This window comes from Myripristis murdjan, chromosome 2 (assembly GCF_902150065.1).
Source record: "Myripristis murdjan chromosome 2, fMyrMur1.1, whole genome shotgun sequence".
Taxonomy (NCBI): Eukaryota; Metazoa; Chordata; class Actinopteri; order Holocentriformes; family Holocentridae; genus Myripristis; species Myripristis murdjan.
Window position 1 is genome coordinate 4,787,359 of NC_043981.1, and position 27,567 is coordinate 4,814,925.

The following is a 27,567-nucleotide window of genomic DNA, read 5'->3' on the forward strand; positions in this document are numbered from 1 at the left end:
CATTTAAATTTTGTTTGTTTGTTTGTTGAAATAGGTTTAAACTTTGGGTGCAGCATATATGTATATATATTTGTGCAGGACACCCTGTCTGAAAAGGCTCTTTTCAAGATACTGACTTTATGCTTTGGGAATTGAACCCATAACCCTGGCACAGTTGCTCCATTCCCACATTGGACAGTGAATTCAGCTTGTTATGTGTGATATGAGTGTTGTCTCAGTTGCTTTTCCAGCCACATCTGCGGGTCCTGGTGGTGTGAAGTGCAGCTAACATTGTTGCACTGACCTGTGAAGTCTCTTTTTTTCTTCTTTTACTCAGGTTACAGGCAATGAAGGGTTTGCATTTTCAACAACAGTGCTCAGGTTGCCGGCCGGCTTGCTGAATGAAACTCTATCTTAAAAAATAAATAAAAATAAATAAATAAAAAAATAACATCCACTCTATTTTAGCCACAAAACAGCTGTCGGTGATGTCGGTATCTGCAGGGTTTAGTTCTTTCTCTGAATGTGAAGTTTCTTCTTCTTGTTGACTCTGTGTTGTGACATTTCCAGCAGCTGCAATAGATTCTGAAAACAGAAAAAATTTCAGCAACATAAAATGGCAATGGAAAGGTCACAGGTTCAAATCCCATGATGGTGACACTGATCCACTTGCCTACTCACTTGTAATTTAGTGCCTGTGCTCATCCTAAATGCTTAAAGAGCAAACAAGAAGCCAAATCGCAAGTATTCACCAAAGTTTTTTATCGAAAACTAATGAAATAAAGAAAACTAGATGTGAAAAAACATTTTTGTTAGCTGAAATAAAAATGAAAACATGGCCTTATCAAAAAAAAAAAAAAAAAAAAAAAATACTGGAAACTGTATTGTGTTCACAAAACTAACTAAAACATAACATAATATAGAGAAAATGTCTTTAGTTTTTGTCTTTTTCAGTTTAATTGTTTTTCTATCCTTACAGAATACTTTTTAAAATGAAGAATTTTTAAAATGGTGTGATGTTTTGGTGAGTTTTTGGATTCCATCCGCGACCAATATCCCATGTTACAAAAAATGACTAAAACGAACACCAAAACAAATAAAAACTAAACTAAAACGAAGCATTTTCAAGAAATAAAAGCCGAAAAAACTTGCAGATTCATCAGTGTGTGGCTGGTGACTGGTTTTAGTTTCTCACACTAAACGTGAAGTTTGTGTGGCAGAAGAGGGAGGAAGTCAGCAGCTGTGGAGCATTTTGTAGTTTAAAAACACAGAGGAGTGTGTGTGACAGGGGCGGCTCCACCATGGTGGCAGGGGCTGGCACGGGCCACCCTAAAAACAGGCCTCGCCACTCCAGTTTGGGCAACCTTAAAAATAAATAAATGAACGCCACCATGAGCAGTGGGCCTGCCATTAAATTTTTTTGATCAGCTGATGGTAATGCATCTTGAATTTAGTCATCTGTTTAATGCACATATTTATACATAATGCATATACTTTTTGAATGTACATATTTTTATATTTCTTTTCTATTTCTTATAATTTCACTTATGCTTATGATGTATTCTCTTGAGAATTAGAGCAACTGCAACTGACCCAGTATCAGTGAAGTTTTTCTGATTCTGATACTGAGAGCTATGTTGCTGTTTCCTCTTATTAGCACAAAATCCATGGCTTATGAATTTTAGTTGGCAGAAAACTAAGATGCAAGCAATGGCATGGAGGTTCTTCCCATCTTTGTCCATCTGTCTCCTCTCTGTCTTGGTGAGGGGTGAGATAATTTAGCTGGAAGAGGTCAAACAGCTTGAGTACAATTTAAAAAATCAAAGGTCTATAAGCAAAACCCCTCAGTTCTTTCAATGATATAATGCAAGTTATGTTAATTGTTCATATCCAAAATGTACAGTATGTAATGCATTTTGGAATATCCAAATTTTCATGGCAGTTGGACTCGGCTGTTATACCTCTTCTGTAAATATCCGGGTCAGGATGGGGGAAGCCTGCTCTGCTGATTGGGATGTAATGAGGTTGAACCGGTGCCAGGTTGGCGTTTGGAGCCCATACAGGATGAGAACGTCCCCTCCCGTCCCCATCAAAGAAACGCTGTGCTGCCCTGAGCTTATGAACTAATATTTATGACAAATAATTCAGTCTTAATAGCTTTGTTTTTAACACTTTCTGTAAAGCTTTATTAGCCTAATGCATCAAACCAAAGTTCCTGCTACGACAGCATTAATACTGTCAAACATGCTCATTAAATCAGAATCCTGAAAGTCCTGACAGTAGCAAGGCTACATGTTCTTAAGTAATTCAGGCCATTTTTGAGAAGTTTGTAAGCAGTGAAGTTTATTAAGATTTACCTTATCATGTTTGTGAAACCCCAGCTTGTTTTTACAAGCTACAACATACAAAAAAATTCCTGAGAATGCATATCAAAACTTGAAACCCATACACAGTAACATAGTTCCACCCTTAAACCGAGTAGCTACACAGACAACATTCCACAAAATAGAAAAATAAAACAAGTTAAAGGGATATTTCTTGTTTTTTTGTTTGTTTGTTTGCTTTTTTTTTTTTTTACTGAAACCTGTTTGATTTATTGTTAATGCAGACTCTACTCCATCCAAATGTTTGCAGGTCATTTAGTGGAGGATTAAAAATATGGAAAGTGTAATTGATCATTTCCAGGTCTTACAACATCATATGGGATGTACACTCACTGTCGTTCTGCAAGTTGAAATAACTTGCAAGAAATAGTTTTGATACATTTAAGGAGTACTGAATATACACAAATCTTCAAATACTGTCAGGAAATTGGTCTGAAGGAAAAGCACTGAATTTCAAAATGAAAAATGTGCAGGTAGTAACTGTGTCAGTGCAAATCAACAGATCTGCAAAAAGTGCACAATGCAGACTTTCAGTTTTCAAAAAAATCTTTTTTGTTTTCTCCCCAAACCCGCAAAAGAGCAACACTAGTGCAATTAATTACTGTAAGATGGAAGGACTGCCAGGTAGCGTTAAATCAGAGGCTTATTGAAAACCTGAATTATTCCTTTAACTTGGAGTTGCACTTGTGCAAAAGGGTAAATAACCTTAAACATGGTTTTACTGGCAGACCTTGGAGAGTAAGGCGAGTATAAATGCAGAGGAAAGCGACTCTAGAAGGTTTGGACTGGAAAGCGTCATCGCTCTGTCTAAAGCTCACAGATCTGCGTCTCCATCACAAACGTGTTCTCGAAGTGGTGGATCTTGCGGCAGGTGAGGGCCTCGCGCTTCTGGATGCCTGGAAATAGGAGTTAGGAGAAATAAACTGGATGAAGATTAGATTTATACACCTCTGGTGTTTCTGATCCATGTAACTCCATCTAGAACCTCTTCTGTTGAATTTACTCTAAACTTTAATACAGGACTCAGCTGGTCATGAAAAATGAAAAGTCTGAAAATAGAATTTCCAGGCCCTGGAGAAGTCATGGTAAATTATAATTTACTAAAAAAAACTCCCAGAAATCTGACTTAAGCAGCATCAACTCTGTTCTGAACTACGGTCTTTTTCATCTGAATTAAACAAATCTGAGTGTTGAGTATTTGTGCTGACCGGTGACGGTGGTTCTGCGTTCCAGCCTGTACGTCTCGTAGTTTTGGCACTTATTGAAGATGAAGGAGCCGAACACTTCCACATCGTCCACCTGTTCTGTCACCACCAACTGCTCACGCACCAGGTAGCTCTGGGGCATGTGGGTGCCGGCCTGGAGGGGAAGAGGGCAAAGGTCTGAGTTTGTTCTGCAGTAACAGACATAAAACAAGGCAATCCCTCAGGAAGTTTTGGCAGTGCCTCTAAAAGAGGGACGCTCTTTCCAGGATGGACAAGATAAAGGGACTAGTCTTTCTATCTGCCCCTCCTTCACTGGGAGCTGCACCACAGGTGTCCCTTACTGACTGAGGGATGGGCTGTGCAGTTTTCACCTTGACTGTGTGGCTGTTTAGCTGCAGGGTCTGGATGTGGGATTACCGTGATGTTGGCGACCAGCTCCTTCAGCTCTCTGGGCGGCAGGACGGCAGACGTGTTCAGCGGGGTCACGTAGCACTTGTTCACGCTGAAATCCACGAAGACACTCAGGCTCTGCAGAGACAACAAGCTTCAGGATTAACCGACCTCACGGAGGCTCTCAAACAAACACCATCTCATACAAGTGACTTGCTTCTTGTCACCTTGTTGAAGTCGTGGACGATGTCTGCCGAGTCCAGGTCGGGGAACTCGGGCCCCTGCACCTTGATGAGCTCCACGTTGTCGTCTTCCAGTATCCACACTTTCTCCTCCATGAAATGGAGCCGTGGTTGGTAGAACGTCGCCTCCTCGCTGTCGCTGTACCCAAAGTCCATCATGTTCTCCCAGTCGTCATAGTAAGGCATGTCTGGTGTCCCACACCAGCCACCCTTTGAGGAGGAGGAGGCATTACATCACTCTACATCATTTACTTCTTGTTTTGTGATCAAATTTCTATCGGTTTTCAATTAATGAACAATTATGCGTATTAGGGCTGGGCGATATACCGAAAATGTACCGATACCGAAATTTCCGACGATAACCGACGTCACTTTGCTCATGTCGGTATGTTCGGTATTTTAAAAAACAAAATAAAAGTCGTTTTTGGGCCCTATCTTGTGCCACCCGCTATCCGCTGCCACTACCCGCTACCCGCTACCCGCAAATTGCGGATTTAGGAACTTCCGCTATCCCTAAACGGTATCTTGCGCCACCCGCTACCCGCTATCCGTTATGCCGACTCCGTCATTTGCGCCTGGAGGTGTGTCGGTGGGCGTGTTTCATGCGCTATCCCTAAAGTTGCTATCTTGCGCACACACTTTAGGGAAAGCGGATAGCGGGTGGTCCTGACCACCCGCTATCCGCCCTGAGAAAATCCTGAAGCCCTGAGAAAATCTACCTCCCTCTCTCCATCGCGGGTTTAGGATTTAGGATTTAGGATAGCGCAGCCTGCCCTTAAAGGCAATGGCACCTGGCACACTGATTGGTTTAACTGGCGTAACGCCCAAAACACGCCTATAGCGGGTAGCGCAGGTGTTTTGCGGATAGCGAGAGGTGCACAAGATAGCAACTTTTACGGGGGAACGCCTCTTCCTAAATCCTAAATCCGCAAATAGCGGGTTTAGGGAGTCTGGCGCAAGATAGGGCCCTTTGTCTTTTTTGGCTGTGTAGATAGGCATGTTCATGTCCCTTTAAGACGCTGTACTACGTGTTCAGAGTGTGTAGTCACGTGACTCCACCCCCTCCAGTCTGCAACAAGAAGGGAAAGAGACGCTGAGGAAACGGAGGACGGTTCAAATGTAGAAGCGGCTCGAAGTAGATTCAGCCGAGGAGGACTTGCTTGTCATATTTTATACTTTTAAACTTGGTTTGATTGTCAGTTGTTCAATAAATTTAACTAAAAGTATTTAATATGTATTTTCTTGAGTTATTCTCAGACAGCACAGAGTTAGAGTCGCACTTCTCAGGCATGCAAACTTGTCGCCTTTCGGCGACAATCGCCGTTTTTTTTTTTTTGGTCAATCGGGTCATTCACGTGAATCGCGCAGTTTGGAAGAGACGCCTGGCTTCGGAGTCCGATGGAAAGTTTTAACGTTAGTTTGAAGGAACCGCCTTACGTTAAATTAGACCTTGCATAATGTTATGCTTCGAGCAAAATGGCTAACGTTAGTTAGCAAGCTAGCACTTATCGTTATCGAGGTGACGTGCTCAAATATATCGTGATATTGATTTGAGGCCATATCGCCCAGCCCTAATGCGTATGTAACAATCCCTCGAACACCCCAAAATCTTTGACTCATAAAACATGTTGACCTGAAGACTGTCAGTCAACATGCCAAGTGTAGGTTAATGCATTCTGGTTAGTTCAGCGTTGACGATTCTAAAATCTGGAAATACGACTAAAATCTTACAAACTAACAGGACTCTTCCCCGCTTTAATTTTGTAATGTTAAGTCATGAAAATGACTTGTGACGTTACAAAATCACAGGGTTACTATGCACTTTAACATGTGCTCAGTACTGCCCCCCAGTGGCCAAAATATTGAATTGCGCTTTTTTGTGAGATCAAAGTTTTATCACAAAGTCTGACCTCTAGATAGTAGTAGTCCTGGTCTGTTAAGACAGGTGGTGTCATCGTCTGTGGTAAAGACGGAGAAACAGACATCTAGCACTTCAACTAGACTTATGTAACTTTAAGATACAGAAAAATATGCAGTCCAAACAGTGTCACCCACACACAAAAGCATGACATCACTACTGGTCTTACCCCCACGGACCCGAACACGAAAATGACGAGTATGGCCATGATCGCAGCGAAGCTCAAGATGATGACAAGCACACCCAAAGACGTCAGGCAGGGGTGCCGACGGCAAACGTGCTGCCCATTCTTCACATCCTGCTGACTCACACACACACACACACACACACACACACACACACAAACGGATAAATCAGTGTCAAAACAGGTGTACAAGACTCATCTTGTCACAAATTCAGGAATGGTGACTTGAACATGACTGTTATGAAGGATTTCACAACAAGAGTAAAGGAAATACTCCATTAAAATGATTTAAGACAACACACATCACACCATGTAGACAAAACAAGGGGCAATATGAATTTAAAAAATCAAACAAACAAAAAAAACCCCAGTCCGTTTCAGGTGGACACAAAAAAATCTGATTTTCATCTAGCACCACAGTTTTGTTTCGTCTGTTTTTGCTTTTTTTTTTTTTTTGTCATTGTTACAACTGGCTGCTTGTTTTCTCCGCTTCCTGTTTCATCACCCTCATGTTGGTGACGTGGTGGAAAAAAACAAACAAACAAACAAACAAACAAACAAAAAAAAACAGGTATACATTCCTTAACAAGAACATGGGCACCAGGGCTGGGCGATCAGTGTCATTACACTCTAATCATCATGTTATCATGTTGAACCATCAAATGAACGTTCAAATGGTCGTGTTAGGTGTGGTGTCAAAACTCTAAAACCTTCACATGAGGCTTTTTGAAATGTTTTGTGCCTCATTTAGTCACTTCTTTAACAAACGTGTCAGACAGAAGAACTGTGTGTGTCACAATATCCCAAAATCACCTTAAGACTCGAGTGGTTTTAGTCGTTTATCAGATAAAAACACCAAAAATGTATTATAATATTATTAATTAACATTTTGGATTTTTTTTTTTTTTTTAATCTCTGACCAACCCCCACCCCCAAATAACAAAAAAGTGCTATGAACGCCTCAGTCGTAAGTGAATCTCTCTGCTCTAATATGACAAACTGCCAAATGGTCAAAAACTATTAATTACACATAAAACACGGCCGACACGCCACTTTCTCAGTGTTTTACAGGTGTGATACACAGTTTTGCCTTCCTCTCGTGGGAAAAAGTGGTGTGTCCGTGAACTCACCGTGTCATCAGGCAGGAGGCTCTCCTCGGCACCGACCGGCTCCGGTTTTTTGGGCTCCCTCTGGGCCAGAGCCGAGTTAAAAGTCACTTTAACCATCTTTAATCTCAAGCTAGGTGCAGCGGCTGTGGCGGCGTCTCGCACTTCCTCCTGTTCGGCGCTCTCGCGCAAGCTGTGACGCTGATAAACACAAACTGCAAGTCACGTGGGCACGCAGCTCTGAGGAAATGGTTGGTGGTGCGTTCACGTAACGACTAACGTATCGGAAAGAAAAGTTTCAAGTTAAAGCTGGCAACCGTATTCTCACCTGTGATGGTGGGACGAAATATTACTGTTTCCCCTTTCCTAATGTACAAACAAAGCAAATAGAAACGTGCCATAAAAACATAATGGAAACAAAACTTCTTTATGTATTCCCTTCTACCCTTCCCTTCTAATGTGGTGCATTATGGGTGGTCCGCAGCATTACGGGAATTCCATGCTGTGGGTGTGTGAGAATGGGGGAGCGGTAATTATGACCTGATATGATCTTAAAGCTGTCTTCATGTGCGGGCAGAAATATCAGAATTATGAACTAAACACAATAAAGTGACAAATATGAACCGACTGATTGTACTCATGTAGAGTTAAGTAGAGTTTAATGGCATTCCTTGAGAAAAGTGGCATTTATTATTATCTTATCCCTGCATTCATGTGGCAGCCCGTTAGTCAATTTCACATGAACGCCATGGTCCTTAAAGGCAGCGAGAGCGTGCGCACACCCGCCGCTGGGTGTCGCTGTGGCGTCGACGCGCTGCCAAGTGAGCGGAGCGAGGTGCGGGATGCTGGGGCAGTGTGCTGGTGGGATGGGGGACCGAGCAGGCACGCGGGACTGGATCGGTACCAACAAAACGAAGTAAGTCAATCAATTTAGACTCAATGAAAGATCAATCAAGAGCAGAGCTGCCACGCCGAGCTCATGTTTTTGACGAGGGAGGTGGTGTTTGTAATCCAGCTCGCTGTGAGGTGGGCTCAATGTTTTGTGCAGAATGCCATTAACGAGCTCCTATAATACTACTATAGGAACTTACTGTGTGTCGATTGCCATCAGTGAAAAGTTTATACTGATATTACTGCAGTTTTTTTTGTATGCGTTTCCATTGGCATTCTTAAAATATTCTTATAATATTACTATAGGAACTTTATGTATGTCTATTGTCATCAGTAATAAGTTTATACTAATATTACTGCAATTTTGCACACTGTGTGTATTGTCATCAGTAAAAAGTTTTTACTGGTCTTGCTGCACTTATTTCCCTATGGTATCCTTATAATCTTGTTATAATATTACCATAACAACGTCGTCTTTTTCCCTCCGACTATCATTATAGGATCTTCTGTGCTATTATGCTATAATATGTAGCATGGTGTTTTGAAGTCATGCCATGATGTGTGTACATTTCTATAAAATGACATGCTTGCTTGCCAGCACCTTTTCATAAGGGAGCAGGCTGCAGGTTTATGGTTTAATTTAGATTTGTATTTATCTGTATTTACTTAGTTGCATGTATGTTACAGGAAGATTGAGGTATGCCTGTATTTTAGTTCAGTTATAATAGTCTTATAACATTTATGTATTGTTTTATTTTGCTGTGATACTGATATACAGTAACATGAATACTGAGTTTTTAAATCTTGTGTCAGGGTGAAATGAGGTTGAAGCCAGGCGCCTTGGAGACAGCATGCATGTTGTGGACAGCAGAGAGGGGAGAATGAAGTGGTGGAAGGAGGGGGTCAGGTGTGGAGCCGCCAGGCGGGAGAGGAAGGAGGAGGAGGAGGAGGATGAGGAGGAGGATGAGGAGCTGGTGGAGGTGCTGCTGAGAGGCAGGGCTCCCTGGGGCTTCACCCTGCGAGGAGGCACCGAGCACCGCGAGCCCCTACTCATCACCAAGGTAACAGAGAACACCGGGCTGCCAAAATGCATCCTCAAATAATGTCAGTCATTTTTTTAAACACCAGGAGGTACTTTAGGTGCATGCATTTAATTTCTACTGTGGTTCTTTCCATTTTTTTTGTTTTTTTGTTTTTGTTTGTTGAAATAGGTTTAAACTTTGGGTGCAGCATATATTTATATATATTTGTGCAGTCCACCCTGTCTGTAAAGGCTTTTTTCAAGATGCTGACTTTATGCATTGGGAAATGAACCCATAACCCTGGCACAGTTGCTCCATTCCCACATTGGACAGTGAATTCAGCTTGTTATGTGTGATATGAGTGTTGTCTCAGTTGCTTTTGCAGCCACATCTGTGGGTCCTGGTGGTGTGAAGTGCAGCTAACATTGTTGCACTGACCTGTGAAGTCTCTTTTTTTCTTCTTTTACTCAGGTTACAGGCAATGAAGGGTTTGCATTTTTAATAACAGTGCTCAGGTTGCCGGCCAGCTTGCTGAATGAAACTCTATCTTAAAAAAAAAAAAAAAAAAAAGACATCCACTCTATTTTAGCCACAAAACAGCTGTCGGTGATGTCGGTATCTGCAGGGTTTAGTTCTTTCTCTGAATGTGAAGCTTCTTCTTCTTGTTGACTCTGTGTTGTCACATTTCCAGCAGCTGCAATAGATTCTGAAAACAGAAAAAGTTTCAGCAACATAAAATGTCAATGGAAAGGTCACAGGTTCAAATCCCATGATGGTGACACTCCACTTGCCTGCTCACTTGTAATTTAGTGCCTGTGGAGAGTAGCTCATCCTAAATGCTTAAAGTGCAAACAAGAAGCCAAATTGCTAACATTTTTTTTTTTTATTGAAAACTAATGAAATAAAGAAAACTAGAACTACATTTTTGTCGGCTGAAATAAAAATGACAAAATGGCCTTATAAAAAAATACTTGACACTGTATTGTGTGCTTGCCAAACTAACTAAAATGAATTAAAGTTATAGAAAAAATGTCTTTAGTTTTATTGCACATACTTAAATGCTTTTCTGGCCTTTTTGAATTCCACCCACGACCAATATCCCATGTTACAAAAAAAGACAAAAGTGAATACTGAAACGAATAAAAACTTAACTGAAACGAAGCATTTTCTAGAAATAAAAATGAAACTACCAAACTTCTTTAAATATATATATATATATATATATACATATATACATGTGTGTGTGTGTGTGTGTGTGTATATAAATATGTGTGTGTGTGTGTGTGTGTGTGTATATATATATATATATATATGGCCTCTGGCCTGTGTCATCTTCAGGCAGGATGGTTAGCAGAGCCGACAAACTTGCAGATTCATCAGTGTGTGGCTGGTGACTGGTTTTAGTTTCTCACACTAAACGTGAAGTTTGTGTGGCAGAAGAGGGAGGAAGTCAGCAGCTGTGGAGCATTTTGTAGTTTAAAAACACAGAAGAGTGTGTGTGACAGGGGCGGCTCCACCATGGTGGCAGGGGCTGGCACGGGCCACCCTAAAAACAGGCCTCGCCACTCCAGTTTGGGCAACGTCAAAAATAAATAAATGAATGCCACTATGAGCTGTGGGCCTGCCATTGAATATTTTTGATCAGCTGTTGGCGGTGCATCTTGAATTTATTCGTCTGTTTAATGCACATATTTATACATAATGCACATACTTTTTTAATGCACATATTTTTATATTTCTTTTCTATTTCTTATAATTTCACTTACGCTTATAATGTATTCTCTTGAGAATTAGAGCAACTGCAACTGACCCAGTATCAGTGAAGTTTTTCTGATTCTGATACTGAGAGCTATGTTGCTGTTTCCTCTTATTAGCACAAAATCCATGGCTTATGAATTTTAGTTGGCAGAAAACTAAGATGCAAGCGATGGCATGAAGGTTCTTTCCGTCTTTGTCCATCTGTCTCCTCTCTGTCTTGGTGAGGGGTGAGATAATTTAGCTGGAAGAAGTCAAACAGCTTGAGTACAATTTAAAAAATCAAAGGTCTGTAAGTAAAACCCCTCAGTTCTTTCAATGATATAATGCAACTTACGTTAACTGTTCATATCCTAAATGTACAGTACGTAATGCATTTTCATGGCAGCTGGATTCGGCTGCTATACCTCTTCTGTAAATATCCGGGCCGGGACGGGGGAAGCCTGCTCTGCTGATTGGGATGTAATGAGGTTGAACCGGTGCCAGGTTGGCGTTTGGAGCCCATGCAGGATGAGAACGTCCCCATCAAAGAAACGCTGTGCTGCCCTGAGCTTATGGACTAATCAAAGCTGTTTTCCCTAATACACAGGATCTGATGTAACATCCTGTGTGTTATTTAAAAAAAATGTTAATTGTCGATTCAAGGAATGTGCTTCGTGAAATTACCTCGAAACTAAGAAGTAAGTTATGTAACTGTTTACATCAAGTAGCACTCTGGTTGGCAAGTATCCCAAGCCAAGAGCCTGGAACCTGACCGGCCAATATCTAAAGTGAAGAAAAGGACAGTATGAACAAACTAATACACTGGTCGACCACTGAAATGCTGTGTTTTATTTCAACCTGCACGAGGTTTGGTTTGCATGTTATACTGTGTGTGTGTGTTCGTGTGTCCCAGGTGGAGGAGGGCAGCGTGGCGGCGGCGGTCCGTCTCCAGGCCGGCGATGAGATGGTGAGCGTCAACACGGTGACCCTCAGCGGCTCCCGGCAGGAGGCCATCTGCCTGGTGAAAAGCTCCCACAACAGCCTGGCTCTGGTGGTGCGAAGGTGGGATGGCAGGGGCACGAATCAGTAACGTATCAACATTAGTCTTCCCAGGTCTGCGTGTCAGTGGAAATCTCTGCATACTTCAGATTCAGACCCATGAACCAGTTCCATGCAGTCGTTTAACCCTTTAAAACCTGAGCTGATTCACTTGGCTCCTTAAAAAAAAAATAGGGAAAAGGCGATGAGCAAATAATAATAGTAATAATCATAAAAACACCCATATATGATATTATCATTCTAATTTTATAATTAAATTTGGATTAATGCAAAATTACTTCAAAAGTTGCTCACAAAATTACAAGAAAATTTAAAAAAGAAATGATGAAAAAATGTATTTTAAAAATTGTGCAGAAAAAAATTATATATATATATATATATATATATATATATATATATATATACAAAAATTACCCCCAAATTTTTAAATTAAAAGAAATAACGTGAATTTTGTTCAGGGTATGAAGCATTTCAGTAATTTTAATTGAAGTTAAAATAAACTGAAAAAACAAGGGTTTACAGTACCACCATATCATATTGATAGTAATATCACAGTATCGGTTTGACATGTTATTCTTGCCTAGAGTAAGAGGCATGATAAGAGACCTTTATAATCCCGTAATCCCATTCTGCTTTTTTAATTTCTTTCTGTAAGGGGGGTGGGGGGTGTTGTTGGCAGAGGGGCAGGCCCAGGCTCCCAGCCTCACACATGGGCCTCTCGCTGCTTGTTCGCCACTCGGGGTGAAACAAAAGGGTGCATTGTCCAGCCCCAGCCAGCCTCTGTTATTTCAGAGCTCAGATAATGACTCTCAAATGAGAGAGAGAGAGAGAGAGAGAGAGAGAGAGAGAGGGGAGTCCCCTCTGTCCAAACCAACCGCACATCTACTACCAATCAGCCTGGTTTTGGGACACAGCTCAGCTCGACCTTTGGCCCAGTTCAGCCGTGCAGCAGGTCGTGACAACACAGGCACACCGGGGGTTAAATAAGACAAGGAGCTACACCAACTCTAACTAAGTGATTAAAGTTCCTAAGACTATTTTGGAGCCAAGATGCTGCTTACAATGAAATCCAACTTGGCTGAAATCAGTCAAACGGCCCATGTATAAACATGTGTACTTGCTTTGTGCTGTTTTTTTTTTTTTTTTGTTTGTTTTTTTTGTTTACACTTCACACCAAAGGCAACTGTAACCAAGGCAACAGTTAACAGCGGCGATGGCTGTGAGAAACCAGGGATGCTGATGATTTAACGCTGCAGTGCGTAAATGATCAGTCGATTAATTGATTAATTGATCAGCGAACACGCATCAGTCTTAGTAAATAAATAATAATTAGTCATTTTAGTCATTAGTAAGATCATTAAATTGAGTTCATCCTTCTTTTTTCTCTTTATATCATAATGAAATTTAGGGCCAGCGTGATGCATAGGCAAACTAAGCGCCTGCTATGGGCCCTTGTGGCCACCAGAGGGCCCCCGAGAGGCTGTTAACAGAATGCCAGCCCAGTCGACACGCTGTCTTTCAGAGGCAGTTGCGGCTTCAGTTTTCAATCTACAGTGAACATACTGGTGTCATATGAAACTAGACAAATTACTGAAACAATTCCACAATGCGTCATTCTAGTTTGTCGGCAAGGCGGCTAAATATTGCTCGAAAAACTGGGAAAATTTTAGAGGTGTGTGCTCAGGATTAGGTATCTCCAGCTTTATTTTTCAAATTGAAACCAACTGGATCGGGCCTCTTTTCTCCCTCAGGGATTAATCACATCACACCAAATCTGTTTTGTGTCTGGCCCCCAGAGGTTAGACACACAGAGGTGACTGTCTGACGGTCTGCAGAGAGCTCATCTGCGTCCCCAGGGGCTCATAATCGCCAGCTAATGACCCTCTGCTGCAATTACCCCGCACCCCGACGCGCGACAGGGGCCACATGCACGAGTGTGTGTGTGAGAGACGCAGAGCCAGGGCATTTCATTTCAGCTCACACACACTGTTCAGTCATGGTACTTCACTACATTCATTCCCTAATTCCTAACCCTAACACTAGATGTAAACCCAAACTCTAAACTGACCTCTTATAAAAAGTCAGAGCTGGCAAAAAAAAGTTATTTAATGCTCTACAGTGAGTACACACACACACACACACACACACACACACACAGGAAATTAAAAGCAACCAGCTGAGAGTTTCCTCGGCCCCTTAAGTCTTTCTGAAATACTTTATTTTTACATTTAGTGGAAAAGTGGAAAACAGGCTGCATAAAGAGTCCTGCATCTTTTTTTTTTTTTTTTTTTAATTATTATTATTTATTTTCCACAAACAAATGAAAGATTTGGGCCATCTAGTGGCTCAGTTTAAATAAAACTTCAGCTTAAGTTAGTTATCCAAAATCAGTGTTAAGCAATATTGGATTCCATTGGGGAAAACTTTATCCTATCCTATCCTATTTATTTATTTATTTATTTATTTATTTATTTATGTGCCCCTGCTATTGTGACTTAATGGTGTTGCTAGTAGTGTTGTAATATATAGAGGAGAATTTTTTTATGTGCGTTTCTTATTTAAACAGAATATTTCAATAAATTTAAAGTCATTAAAAAAAAAAAAAAGAAACCAAAAATCAAAAACTATGTGATCATGAAATTCCTCGTGAACTGGCTAAAACACCGGCAGGAACAAAAACCAGCTGTAGGTTATGTTTATGCCATTTGTTTCTAAGGATGATGCGCCCGTCCAGTGCTGATTGATTGACTGACTGATTGATTTTATGGAGTTAAACCAACGTCACTCAGTTCCAACAGCCAGCATCCTCAGGTGAGCAGGTGGCACACGCACAAACCTGCACAATAAAGTCAACTAATCTCATTTATCCAATTTATTTTGGCCGTGTCAACAGTCATTGTAGTCTCTAACGCTCCTTTCAGGCTAAGGGCCACCATCAGAAAATCAATCAGTGAAATTGAGATTACTCCACTTTAATCTGAGGATTTTTTGCTGTGTGCAGACTAGAGACAGGAAACTGAAAAAAAAAAACTTTTAAAAAGTGATGCACCATGAGTTCAGATGGGGTTTCCCTCCGCAACTTTGATTGATTAGTAACTCCGTAAGAAAAGAGGAAGGAGAAGCAAGAAGTGGAGGCAGGACTAAACCAGCGTTGCATCACCGTTGATTAGCAGGGAGCAGAATTACATGCTCGCCTGCTGACTGGCAAATGGCAACAGAGTCTTAAAGCCTGAATCCAATTACTAGTTGCAAAGCCACAGGCATGGGCTCAGCTTTGCGGGGCGGGCCAAGTCAGCAGGAGGGGGACGGGGGGCTGCTTGCGCCTTTCTGCCAAGTAAACGCTTTAATCCGCGGCGGGTCAGCGAGGGAGGGCGAGCTCGGTGCAAAGCAGCAGGCCAGATGAAATTTTAAAAAGTTAACTTGGGGAGTTGAGTGACCGTGAGGCGCTCCAGTGCAGCCGTCCTCCCACCCCCCTATTTGCAGGGAGGGAGTGGTACGTCCCATGTTGCCTAGGTGAGTTGACAGTGCTTAGTGGGATAGGCCATATCAGCACAGGCCATTGTTTTCAGGGGCTTTGGGAAGGCCGGCAGCTCCAACAAGCAAAGAGTGGTCTTCCCCTCCTCTCTGTCTCTCTCTCTCTCTATTTCTGGACATGTTTGGTTTCAGAAGATAAAAGAGTCTCTGCGAAGATTTGCATTTCCAGGTACTTGCCCTTCCTCCCTCCTCCTCCTCACTCCCTCTTTCTAAGTGTTTCTCTTATTTATTTCATCTGCTGTGATTCAATCATCTGACAAGCTGGGTTAGATCAGGAAGCTGGAGCTGGAAATGAGGTTGAGATAGCACAGGTTGGGCTTTTTTTTTTTTTTTCTTTTCTTTTTTTTGGCATCCACTTGGCCTGGAAATAGGTGCATGTGAGTCAGTGACCCGCTTTCTCAAAGGATCGGCTGTAAATTTAGCCAACGTGAGAACGCGCCGGAAGGGAAATATTAATCTTAGGAGCCGAGGATTTGTTTGTTGGCGCTGACACTGTGGTTGAAAACTGGTGAAGGATGACTCAAATGAAGGTGTGTTGTCTCAAGTTGATGCCAGTCTGTTTGCATTGTGTGTGTGTGTGTGTGTGTGTGTGTGTGTGTAACTTCTTCAACTGTCGCCGTGATGCGGTGTGTGAATTTCGAAGGTTTCTTTCAAAAGTGTTGAGCCATCTCTGTTCCAGCTGTTTAACCTGTTGTCTTTTGTTCCGCACACACACACTTTTCTAGTACAGCAGGTGAAAAAGCGACACATAATCTGCTGCGAGGTGATAGTTGACACATTAACACCAAGTATCTGCTGTGCTTTGGTATGACATTTACTTCCTAAAACGACCAGGGCACATTTTTTATCCACAAAGAGATTAACTTTCATAAACACTTGCCATTCATTTCTCTTCCTACATCTAAAAGTAGGAGAAACCACACGCTGAAAATGGCATTCACTCAGTTATCTAACAGAGTCACCACCTGCGTTCAGTGAATGGGGTTCATATATTTTGCAACAACATTCAATATCTTCCAATTTTATCATTTTTATGCCAAACAAAGTAGTTTTTATACCAATTATTCACCATTTCCTCTTAGATTGTAGTATTGGCAGGAAGAAAAACAGCATTTAGACACCAAAACAAACCACTAAAACACACATTTTTCAACTGAGACACTGTGAGCCACCTCACCTGCTCAGTCAATGAAAAGAAAACTCTAGAATGCACTTAAATTGAATGAATAACTAAAATATAGAGAGAAACTCAAATGCGAATAACTCTGGGTGGGCGGCCATCTGCCTCTCCAGATGTTCCCGGTCCCGCTCATCTTCAGGTGTCACAGCTTTTTTGCTTTTTTCTCTACACCACATTTCATTCCCCTCCGCTCCAACTGGCCCATATTTTTGCGGCGGGGCAGCCGGTGACACAACGATAAGCCCAGCTGTGATTACGCCGGCACTTTCTATTGTGTCGTCCTGTTTAGCTGGCTGGCCGGGCTCAGCGGGGCGAGAGCCGCCAGCAGGCTGACTGTTTGGGCTCGCCGGCAAGCTGGTGAATCAGCACTATGTGTCACAGGCCGCCGGCCCTTTCAGCCGGCGATTTCTGATTTCTAAGAGTGAGCGAGCGAGCGAGGAATGGCTGGAGATGGAGAGACGCAGGCCAGGCAGGGACATGGTCATTTCCTTTGTCCACCTGTCAGTGGTGTAGAGGTAAATAAGAAGGTGGGTGAACTATGACCTTTGCAAACAGGAAATGAATCACCAGTTCTAGTTCTAAAAGACAAGACTCTCCCTGGTTATCAGCTTTTGTTGCTGGAAGGATTTAATTTGCTCGTTTGCTTTGTTTGACGGCGACTGTTTTAGTTGATGATGATGATGTTGTCTTGCCTCTGCTGACTCCTCTGTAGAAAAGATAGTGTATCTCAAGAGACTTCCTGCTTAAATAAGTAGATAAAGTGATTGTGTGATAGCACAATACCTATTATTTTATTTATTTATTTATTTATTTTTTTTTTTTTTAATTAAACATGTACATGTGGATAGAAACATAATCTGAGTTTAGGCCTCTGTTAAATCTCTGCCACTGGCCGCGATGAGTGGTCAAATCCCAAATTCACCAGCCACTTCCACTTCCCCTGCCTTTAACTTCTAGCAAACCATTTCCTAATGATGACTGGATACCTGACAACGTTAAAAAAAACAATCACCCATTTATTCTCGAATGACATGACATGAGGTTTTCCTCATTTACAATGCCATTGAGATTACAGTAAAAACATATGCAAAATTCAAAGTCAGTTAAACCAATAAGATGGAACGTATTGGGTTTTGAGGAGCAAGTTAAAGATATCAGATTATGGATTTTTTAGAATATGTTGCAATGAAATCCAAGAGTCCAGTTGGCTAGAATGGTAGAAAAATCCAGTTTAGGCGATTTCTCCATTTTGGATTGATCAGATTTTTGTCCACCACGACGTGTAAGGCCAGTAATACCTCAGTGGACATGTGCGTGTTCTCTAAGCAGACACATGATTTGTGTTTGAAAGTGAGAGCTCGCAGGCCTGAAGCCTCTCTTGCCCTCAGTGGAGGAGTTTCTGACTTTTCATCCAAACAATCCACCGAGCAGTTTCCTCCCCCCCGTCCCGCCTCTGACATTGGGCTGGTATCTCTCAAAACAGACGTGGGCCCAGGCCAAAGAATTTCTATCTGTACTCTGTTTCCCAACAAGGACACCAAATTAGATCTTCAACAGAAAAGGGCTTGTGAAATATAGCGGGGGGTGAGTCGTGATGGAATGTACCGGTACCAACACAGAGTATCGGATATCAGGCCAGTGCCCAGCTAAAGTAGGCTATTGCTGTTATGGAATTTCCCAAGTATTACAATCTGATAGACAGAGCTTTGTGTAAAAAGTTAACAAAACTGACTGGTATGTCACCTGAATCCCAAAAAAATCCTTGTTTCTTTTGTCCTTAATGTTCACCAAATATATGAACTGGATCAATAGCTGCTGTGGACCAATTCCTTAAGGTGTATGTATAATAGTAAACATGGAAAATCTTAATTTGATTAAAAACAATACCCTTAAGTGATATGGAAGCTTCCAGATCTCATAGGTGTGTAATTACATCAGGTATCACAATTAATGTAACGGTATTGAATGTGTGTTTCAAAACGCTACAGAATGCACCTTTAAATTAAGTCAAACTAATCAGAATCTTTCAGGTTGTCGGATTAATTTTATTCACTCTTTCCTCCCTCATGATCATCAGTTAAGACCTATAAAACCATGTTGTCTGTATAACAGGGTCATTTTTTTTTTTTTTTTTTTTTTCACAAACTAGGAATTTGGTCTGGTGCGGCTGTGATAAGAACACTGACAAACACACACACCGCTCAGTGTGTGGACACACTGCTTACAGAGAAGGTGTGGCCACGCGAAAGCTGTGAAATACTTGAGTCACCACGTTTAGGAGAAAGCTTGTCGTCATGTGGCTCCAAGTCACTTCATGAGCATTATATGTTGAAGTGAGTCATGTTGGGGTGGGGGGTGCTCAGCTCCAAACCACCCCCAAGAAAATTCTGCATCTTTAAACTAAAATCTCCAAGTTTATTCATCAGTAAAATGCGAATAGTGTATTATTTTATATTATTTTAATGCCGGTAATTTTTGTGTAATCTGCTTTTGTTAATCCCATCCTCATGTTGATTTGGTTTTAACAGCACCTCCTTTTACACTCCATCTCAGCCTTCCATCCACACTGAGCCGGCGTTTTTCTGACCGTGAAAACTGAGCTTTTCAAAAACTTCAGACTGGTGTTTCCGTGTTGCAAGGGAAACGGCACTTTCTGAAAACGATGCCGTAAGATTGACATGTGATCTAGCAACGGCTTGCGCATTTTAGGGTAGAATTTGTGTTTTGGGGTGCTGCAGTGTGGACAGTTTTTGGAAGACGTTCTCAAACGGTGTGGAAACAGTATGGCAGTGTAGCGTGGATAGAAGGGAAAAACAGTGATTTGAATTTCCCCGCTCGGACGCGGTCTGAGATCAGATCCACTCACACTTCTTTTTGTTGTATTCGATTAAACAGCTCACTATTAGTGGCCACAGGGGTCAAGCTTCGTGATGGCCTGTGAGCTGATCACTTAAAGGAAGACTCCATCATTATGGGCCAAAATAGCCTTTTTCCAACTTCCCCAGACTGAGACAAGATGTTTGATACCATTTTCCCCACAGTATTTCCAGTGGTTCAGTTCCTGTTTGGTTCATGTTAGCTTAGCATAAAGACTTGAAGTCTATAGGAGTCATTAGCCTGGCTCTGTCAAAGTGAAAAATTAAACCTCACAGCAACTCCGAGGCTGTCTTATTTACACAGCATATCATGTGGATTTGAAATACAGCCATATGAGCTGAGCCACTGGACGTACAGAGGTGAAAATGGTATTAAACATCTTGTCTCAGTTTTGATAATTCAGAAAAAGGGTATTTTGCCCAATATATTGGAGTATTCCTTTAAACACACAGTGAAAAGTGTGTTTAACAGTGTGGGGTGAACATATCTATAGTATTTGGAAATAAGATGTGGCCAACTTTACAGCTAATCACCTGGTAGTGATCGAAAAACTCCCCCCACAGATATGAAATCTTACATAAATTAATTTAATGTACAATCTCATACACCTTTTAGAACCAGTATCTTCACACTATATCAAATTGCAATTGCAAACTTATAATGCTGAGATCTTACTCCATAAATCGTTTAACCACATTATAAGTGATGGTGCCATTTTTTAATGATGGAGCTGCTTTTATTTTGGAATCTCTGACATAATTCTGACATTTGGACGTAATTCCTGTTATGTTACCTTGAGCGTGCCATCAGCCTGGTGTTTTCGTGCTACTGACTTTACATTCTCAGCACACAGTGCTCCATCCCAGGCCCCAACAGCCCAAACACTAGATTACAGCAAGGGCGCAGGGCAGGACAATAACTCCACCCCCTCATCTCAAATCCCCCCTCGGTAATCCCCAAGGAAATCTCCTACACCAGCACAAGGTGGAGTGTGTGTGAGAGAGAGTGTGTGTGTGTGTGTTACTGAGCTCTGTGTTCATGCGAGGAAGGGGGCGGAAGGGGCTTCTGCCGGCGCTCTAAAAGTCATGGAGGTGCCAGATTCCTCACAGCGCTCATCTCTGTCAGCTTGGTGAGAGTTATGGTGTTTTAAAGCGAGTCTCCTTGTGTCCTTGGACGTGTTTCTCAAACAACTTTGTAGCGGACGAGTTGAGTGGAAGGCGCCTTTTTAACCAGCGGCACATCTTTTGAAAGGGAAGACCGCTGAGGTTTTTGTCTTGAGCCGTGCGAGGACTTTGAAAAAAGTTTGAAATAGTTGGTGAGTTACATTTTTTTTGCCTTTGTCACACATTTCTTGTGTCTTATTCCTGTGATTTTTTTTTTTTTTAACTGGCATTTAACTGATAGTTAATTTGGCCTTATCCTCTTTAGTATTATGAAAAAATGGCCTGTCAGGGGTTGGATTTTACTAAGTGGGTTTTAATGAGCTTGTTAATGTCAGCTGATCGCTAATATCTGATTCAGGGCCATACAAAAGTAAGACTGCCACTGTCACTCATGTTGACTGTTACACTCACAATAAAAGTAGGTCAGCTTTGCGGCAATTTCATGTTTAGGGTTTTCACTGAATGAGCGAGGCCTATATTCAGTGAAACCAGAGTCCTGTTGTTTTGCCTGGGAGTAACTATGGCATCTCACTCTCTCCATCTCCTCCCCTGTGAATATCTGTGACGGACCAGCTGTATCCCCTGACAATAGACCCTCGCGCTTTAGAAAAGGGACATTTGCATTTCCATTGTGGCGACTTCTTGTTTGCAGGCTGCAGCACAACGCTCTCACTTTACGTCTGTCGCTCTCCGTTTCTGCCTCTGATAGGCAGCGGAAGTGAAGCCATATAAGTTAAGTAATAATTCAAGACACATCCATGCACCGTAAATTAATCTCTCCTGCCAAATGCTATACCAAAACACTGACTTAACTCATATTCAGTTGAAGAAAGGTTTTCCATTTCCTGCTCTAATCACTGGTGGTGCCTCTGAATTCTTTAAAGACCAAGGAACCCTCCCTGAGAATGGATGTGACCTGGAACTATTTTTGCCCAAATTGTCGATTTCAAGATGGAAACGAGGCAGTTAGCTCTTTCCTTGCTTCCCTCCAGCAAGGAAACACAAGTCTTTTTTTTTCCTGTTGGAACAGTCTTGCCAGTATCATGTTGACTTCATGATGTGTTGAGGTTTTTCCTTTTGATTCGCCCTGCAACTTTTCCTTGATCTATGTGATGCTTTCAAGCGAGATCGGGGAAAAGGGAAGGGATAAACAGAATTGGGATGCACCCGCTCAGTGTCTGGCAGCTCTTTCCTGCTGCATGGGAAGTGATGTGTTTTTGGTTGGTTTGGATGAAACAGTGTAGTTCACATGAGCAGTGGCAGCCTCCAGGACTGAATAGACACAGAAAAAGAGAAACTCCATCGACAGAAAATCCAAGTCCCGGCCACACTGCTTGATTGACAGGTGATTTCTGGGACGAGCAGCAGAGAAACAAAGATTTAGACCAAAAAACGAGACAAATGTGTGGATAAGTATTTTACATTCTAGCCATTTAGTTGCTTTTCTCCAGTACGCGAGTACAAGAGTTACTAAATCAATAAATTATAAGCAAGCATTAGTGAGGAATGCAAAGGTCACAGCCACAGCTATCAGATTTAATCATGTACACACAAGGATCATACACAAAAGAAGAGCTGGTAATTAAATCAACGTCAGGGGGGCAAAAGGTACACAGGGGACATACAGGCAGAGAAAGGTAGGCTCACTTCCTGTATTCCACTACACTGATATGGAGAGTTTCGGGTCTCCTTCTCTCAGAGCAAATTGCCTTGACCTCTGGGAGATGGCCAGCGTAGATGTCCCACTTGAAGCGACGGTATGGCAGGGAAAAATACCTCCCTGCATTCCTGTGGCTAAGGAATGCACCGTCTCCGTCGTGGGCTGGCAGGCTCGAGGGTCCAATAAGAGCGCCTGACAGTGATGGTTCATGTCGGTCCAGCGTTTGAACTCAGACACAGTATCCCGAATATCCCAAATAGCTGAGTTTTGGAATGGGTATTAATATTGATTTTTTGTATTGTATCTTTGGTTCTAATTCTTGTAAAACTGTATTTGAGCTGCGTATAAGATGTCATTTTGAGTTATCTCCCTTTGCCGTAAACGCTTTTCAGAAACGGAGCTAATCTAATGATCTTCAAGTGCTATTTATTTCTTTTTATTTTGCTCCAGTAGGTGGATATTTCACTTAAGTGTGAAACCTCATCTTGATCATTTGTCCTATTTCCCTGTGTTCAAATAACTGAATGAAGCGGGGATGTGAGGGCAGCAGACTGTGAACTGGGCTGAATGACTGGTCTCATTTTTCTAATGGAAACAGATAAGAGGCTAAACTCCGTCTGCAGCATGTTGCGTTTGACCTCGGCCATATGGCTGTGGAACATCCCTGTCTCACTCAACTGGTGTGTGGCGCCTCGAGAGCCTGGCCCGCGAGCCAAGTGTCACAGGATCTCCTTAACAACCAGGGCAAAGTGCTGTTGATGTCTTCCTGCGTCCGACTCCATGCATGCCTTGTGTTTTTGTCCAACATCTATATAGAATTTAACTTTTATCACTTTGAAACACTCTTAAATGCTACACCGCGTGTCTGATTCTGATGTCACTTGGAGGGATGATGCATCTTTGCACCTAAGACGTGTATAATTTACGACATTTACTTGCTTACTAGTAGAGTGAGCACTCCTAGTATTTTGTCTGCTTGTTTAGGCAGCAGGACGGCGAAGAGGGAGACTGCAGGGTCATATATGAATCCAAAAGACTGGGTTTTAACCGCTGTGCTATTACTGGGCTTTTTGAATAGCGTTCAATAAAGCAGTAGTATGACGGCGTGTTAGGGTCACTGTAGAGAGAAAAAAATTAAGCAGCTGGGGTAGGGAGGGTAATATTCTGAGAAAGAAACTCAAAATTTTCAAGAATAAAAATGTAAATTTATGAGAAAAAAAACTTGAAATTGATTCTTTGAAATTAAAATTCAAGGATTCAAGGAACTTTATTGTCATACCAGCTCACATTTACACGTTAGTGGTACGAAATTAGAACTCAGGTCCCAGTATAAGCCTAAATAAATAAATAAAACAAGGTAAAAAATAAATAAATAAATAAATAAAAAGAAAAAAAGAAATGTAAATATAAAATATATAAGTATGAACAGTATATATCAATGATATATTTACAAGAAAAAAACTAAATTTTGGAGATTATAAAGTCAGAAATTTACCAGAAAAAACTCAAAATCAAATCAAATCAAATCAAAATTGTAAATATACGAGCTGCTCCAGCTGTGTATTTATTTATTTTTTCTCCCTACAGTGACCACAGTACACGTTGTAATATAGAGACCAAACTGCTGACTCTTTAAATTACATTAAACATTAATTAAAAATGCACTATGCAAACTTGACAAGGCTTGAATATAAGTGAGAATCCTTCAGACTGAACTGACAAAAAAAAAAAAAAAAAACGCTGAGTCAGCGCTTACTTTAACAGTGAGCTGGGCTGATAATGAGAACCATATAGACTCAACCATCAAGTCACATGTTTATGGCTGTTTTGTTTTGTTTTATTTTTTTTGTCTCTGCAGTCTCAATATCCTGACATGTATTGACCCTCTGCAAATTTTACACAGTGCACCTTTAACTAGGGTCAATTGAGAAATTCCCAGTTTTTTTTTTTTTTTTTTTTTGAGAATTTCCCAGTTTGGGATCAATAAAGTAAATCTATCTATCTATCTATCTAATTGAGGCATTTACTAAGAGGAATTAAACACGAATAAAGGCATTAACACAGGTTTGATAACTAAGAATGTCATGTCTCATCAGTGTTCATGGTAGTTGTCAGCAAAGGTGTTTAACTTTATTGTTTTTCATGTTTAATTCATGTGGTTACTGAACTCTCAGTGTAAAGTGGTTCTGACAAGCTTCATGTTGTGGACATTGTGTACAAATTGCCGTTGGGGTTGGTTTGCTTTGGTCGGGGGTCTAAACTGCCACACCGCTCTGTGGCCCCGTGCTCCACGTCCTCCACGTCCTCTTCTGCAGAGGTCACATTGCATGTGTTTCTGATCTGCTACCCACAGGACAGATTGAAGGCATTATTCGGTGAGCCTGGTGGGGCTTATTTCCTGGATTTCTTGGATATTAGGTCTCTCAGTGCTTTGTTAACAGGAGCCTGTGTAATCATGGTTTAGGAAACAAGATCACCGTACAGTTTTAACCCAAAACAGGGATCTCTGAACGGAGCCTCAATGATTCATATCTTCCTCGTTGTTGTTTATGTTGTAGGCATTTGGCTGAAGCTCTGTCTAATTCAGAGTGACTTATCGTGCGTGAGGCGGCAAAGGTTCATCGTCTTTCTTAAGGGAAACACTACAGGATCCTTGTTGATGCAAACCATAAGAAACAAGTGCACAGAAATAATGATTATCCCTGTTCTTTCAAAAGCATTAATGACGTTATCTTTTAGTGAAAGATATAAGGATGAATGATAAATCTGCAATGCAAGATTTAAGGTTTGGATTTACATATGTGAAATGAAAACCTGCATATTTTGACACTTCATGGTACATGGTTGCCTATTCCTTTAAAAAAAAAAAAAAAGGATAATTGATTTAGTGCTATCGATCACTTTTTAAGACAAGGTGCCATTTTCTTCAGATTATAACCGAAGAGCTTTGAAACAAAACTAAATTATCGTTTGATGCCGATGTATCTCCCTTCCTCATTTGCCGCCCAGGAAGGGGAAAATGGTCGACATCGTGTCGCCCCACACGATGCCATCAGAAAATGAGGTTCATGTGGCCAGGAGCTTTCTCACCAAGATTTTACGAAGCTCTATGAGGTACCACAGGATGCAAGCCTCCACTCCCAAACCTTCCCCGTCAGTCAGCCTTGGGCCTGCTGTGTTTGTGTTTGTGTTTGGTGAACCCAGGTGCCCTGTAGTCTTGGATTTGGACATTGTGCCCTGTGCTCATAGTTGTGCTCCTTACGTGAATGTGTGCAGTTAAAATAGTAAATCAATGTGTGTGTACATGTGTGTCTTTTAAGTTGCATATCATATGAGTTCCTCAAGCTTGTGGTAGTTTTTTATCTTGTGTCCTGTGTCTTGTTTGCTCATTTTTGTTGTTTTCAGTCCATGTAATGGTGGGGATTGCTGTCTCTTATGTCTTTTTCTCTCTGGTTTTATATTTTGTGTTGAATTGAGCTGTATGATTGAACGAATGCGTGTATTTCTTCTTTCCAACATGCTTTCCAGGAAGAACCGCTTCAAGGGGTATGTGAACGATTAGTGTTTAGAAAATGGATTGTACAGTAATGACATTGTTTGGCAGATTGATAGGGCAGTGAAAGACCAGCTGGAATTTCAGAGCTCTGTTTCCCAGAAGGAATATTTTCAGGATTCTTAGGTATGCATGGTCTGAAAAAATCTGAAAAAATGAACATGATCATTTACAAGTCAGCATAGAAAAATATGAATTTGGCCCCCTTACACGTAAGATGCTCTAAATTAGCTGTTACTCAACATATTTGTTAATGTGAAGGATGATCTTGATATGGCCTAGTTGCCCAGCCACTACCAATCTATATCATATTGGACACCAAAGATTAAAACTTGAAATCTAGTCAAGAAAGTAAGGATTTAGGAAAATGAAGAATTCTCAGGTTTAAATAAGTAGGTCACATTAAACACTCATCTGTTATTGCAGAATTGAACAATTTGATTCCAAAAAGCCATAGCCGACATTCATGTTGTTATCTGATACTCTGTTACATGGCCTGTGTCCAAAATATACAGTTTATTCCCTTTAAAATGTAACTGTCCCAAAAGTTAATAAAAGTTTGAAAGTAGCCAATGAAGTGGGTGAGTGAGTGTTGACCTTAGAAGACTTCTCTAATGGAGAATGAATAACTTTGAAATGTGGCTCTCCGAACATTGCCTTGGTTTGCGGGATTGAAACTACTGAAATATCACTGGAGAATTATTGTACCTCTTTAAAACTATGGACTTACAGATTTTGTATAATCTGCATGATTTAGTATGATTACAATTTCTGCTCATTGTTGTGTAGTTTGGTTCAAAATGTAATGTTTGAGGTGATTATAGAGGTCCTCGATTACTGTATGATGAAGTAATGTTTTAATTAGGTTATATACTACAAACCGGCCAAACTACAGTAGTTTAATTTTAAGTACAAAAAAATCCTCAGAGACAGGTGTTCACTGGACAGAATCTTATGAAATGGCTTGTTCAGGCAGCATCCTGGCATGAAAACATCTGGGAAGACCCTGCTAAACTAAATCTATGACGCAAAATGTTCCCCAAATTCTTCCATACCGTTGTGTAAAGTGTTTCCCTTCCCTTCCTCCCCTACAGAAAGAATGAGCCGGTCTCGCGGCCCCATTCCTGGCACTCCTCCAAGCTGACAGAAGAGGAGTCAGAGCCCGCCGGGAGAGAGGCCACCCCAGCACCCATCTGGCAGCCAAAACATGAAGCAAGGTGAGCCTCACAGCCTAGTTTAGCCTGTCAAAATGTCAGAATACCATGCTTTCAATTAACATTCCTTTCACTAGCCACAAGAGATGGTGGATTAACAAATTCAGTAGCTACCTGGAGAATTATGGTAGTTAGAATGCTCTCTAGTCTAGATTCAAGATGACTCCATGCCATAATGAAGTGTTGTCTCATAGTCTGCAGATTTTCTTTCCAACTAAACATTTGATTTAAGGGCAGGTTTTCTCTTCAATATGAAGATGATCAATTCC

At 41.3% G+C, this 27,567-nt stretch overlaps 2 protein-coding genes across 2 annotated transcripts in view; one reads left to right on the top strand and one right to left on the bottom strand.

Annotated features, from left to right (window-relative positions):
* Window positions 1-2,304: 2,304 nt before the first annotated feature.
* LOC115375046 (integral membrane protein 2B-like) lies at window positions 2,305-7,616 on the bottom strand. The gene is made up of 7 exons (XM_030074312.1): window positions 7,433-7,616; window positions 6,288-6,419; window positions 6,111-6,158; window positions 4,186-4,410; window positions 3,986-4,096; window positions 3,572-3,722; window positions 2,305-3,259 (listed from the first exon to the last, which is right to left on the bottom strand). Exons 1-7 carry the CDS (start codon window positions 7,526-7,528, stop codon window positions 3,171-3,173), a joined length of 852 nt encoding a protein of 283 aa, XP_029930172.1. The 5' UTR covers window positions 7,529-7,616; the 3' UTR covers window positions 2,305-3,170.
* An 8,024-nt stretch (window positions 7,617-15,640) lies between these two features.
* LOC115370310 (protein Shroom2-like) overlaps window positions 15,641-27,567 on the top strand; it is a 28,429-nt gene continuing 16,502 nt past the window's right edge. Inside the window, exons 1-4 of the mRNA XM_030067286.1 lie at window positions 15,641-15,820; window positions 25,541-25,645; window positions 26,060-26,077; window positions 27,179-27,301. Of these exons, the coding sequence (XP_029923146.1) occupies window positions 25,551-25,645; window positions 26,060-26,077; window positions 27,179-27,301 (236 nt within the window). The 5' untranslated portion in view covers window positions 15,641-15,820; window positions 25,541-25,550. The remainder of the gene's footprint in view (window positions 15,821-25,540; window positions 25,646-26,059; window positions 26,078-27,178; window positions 27,302-27,567) is intronic.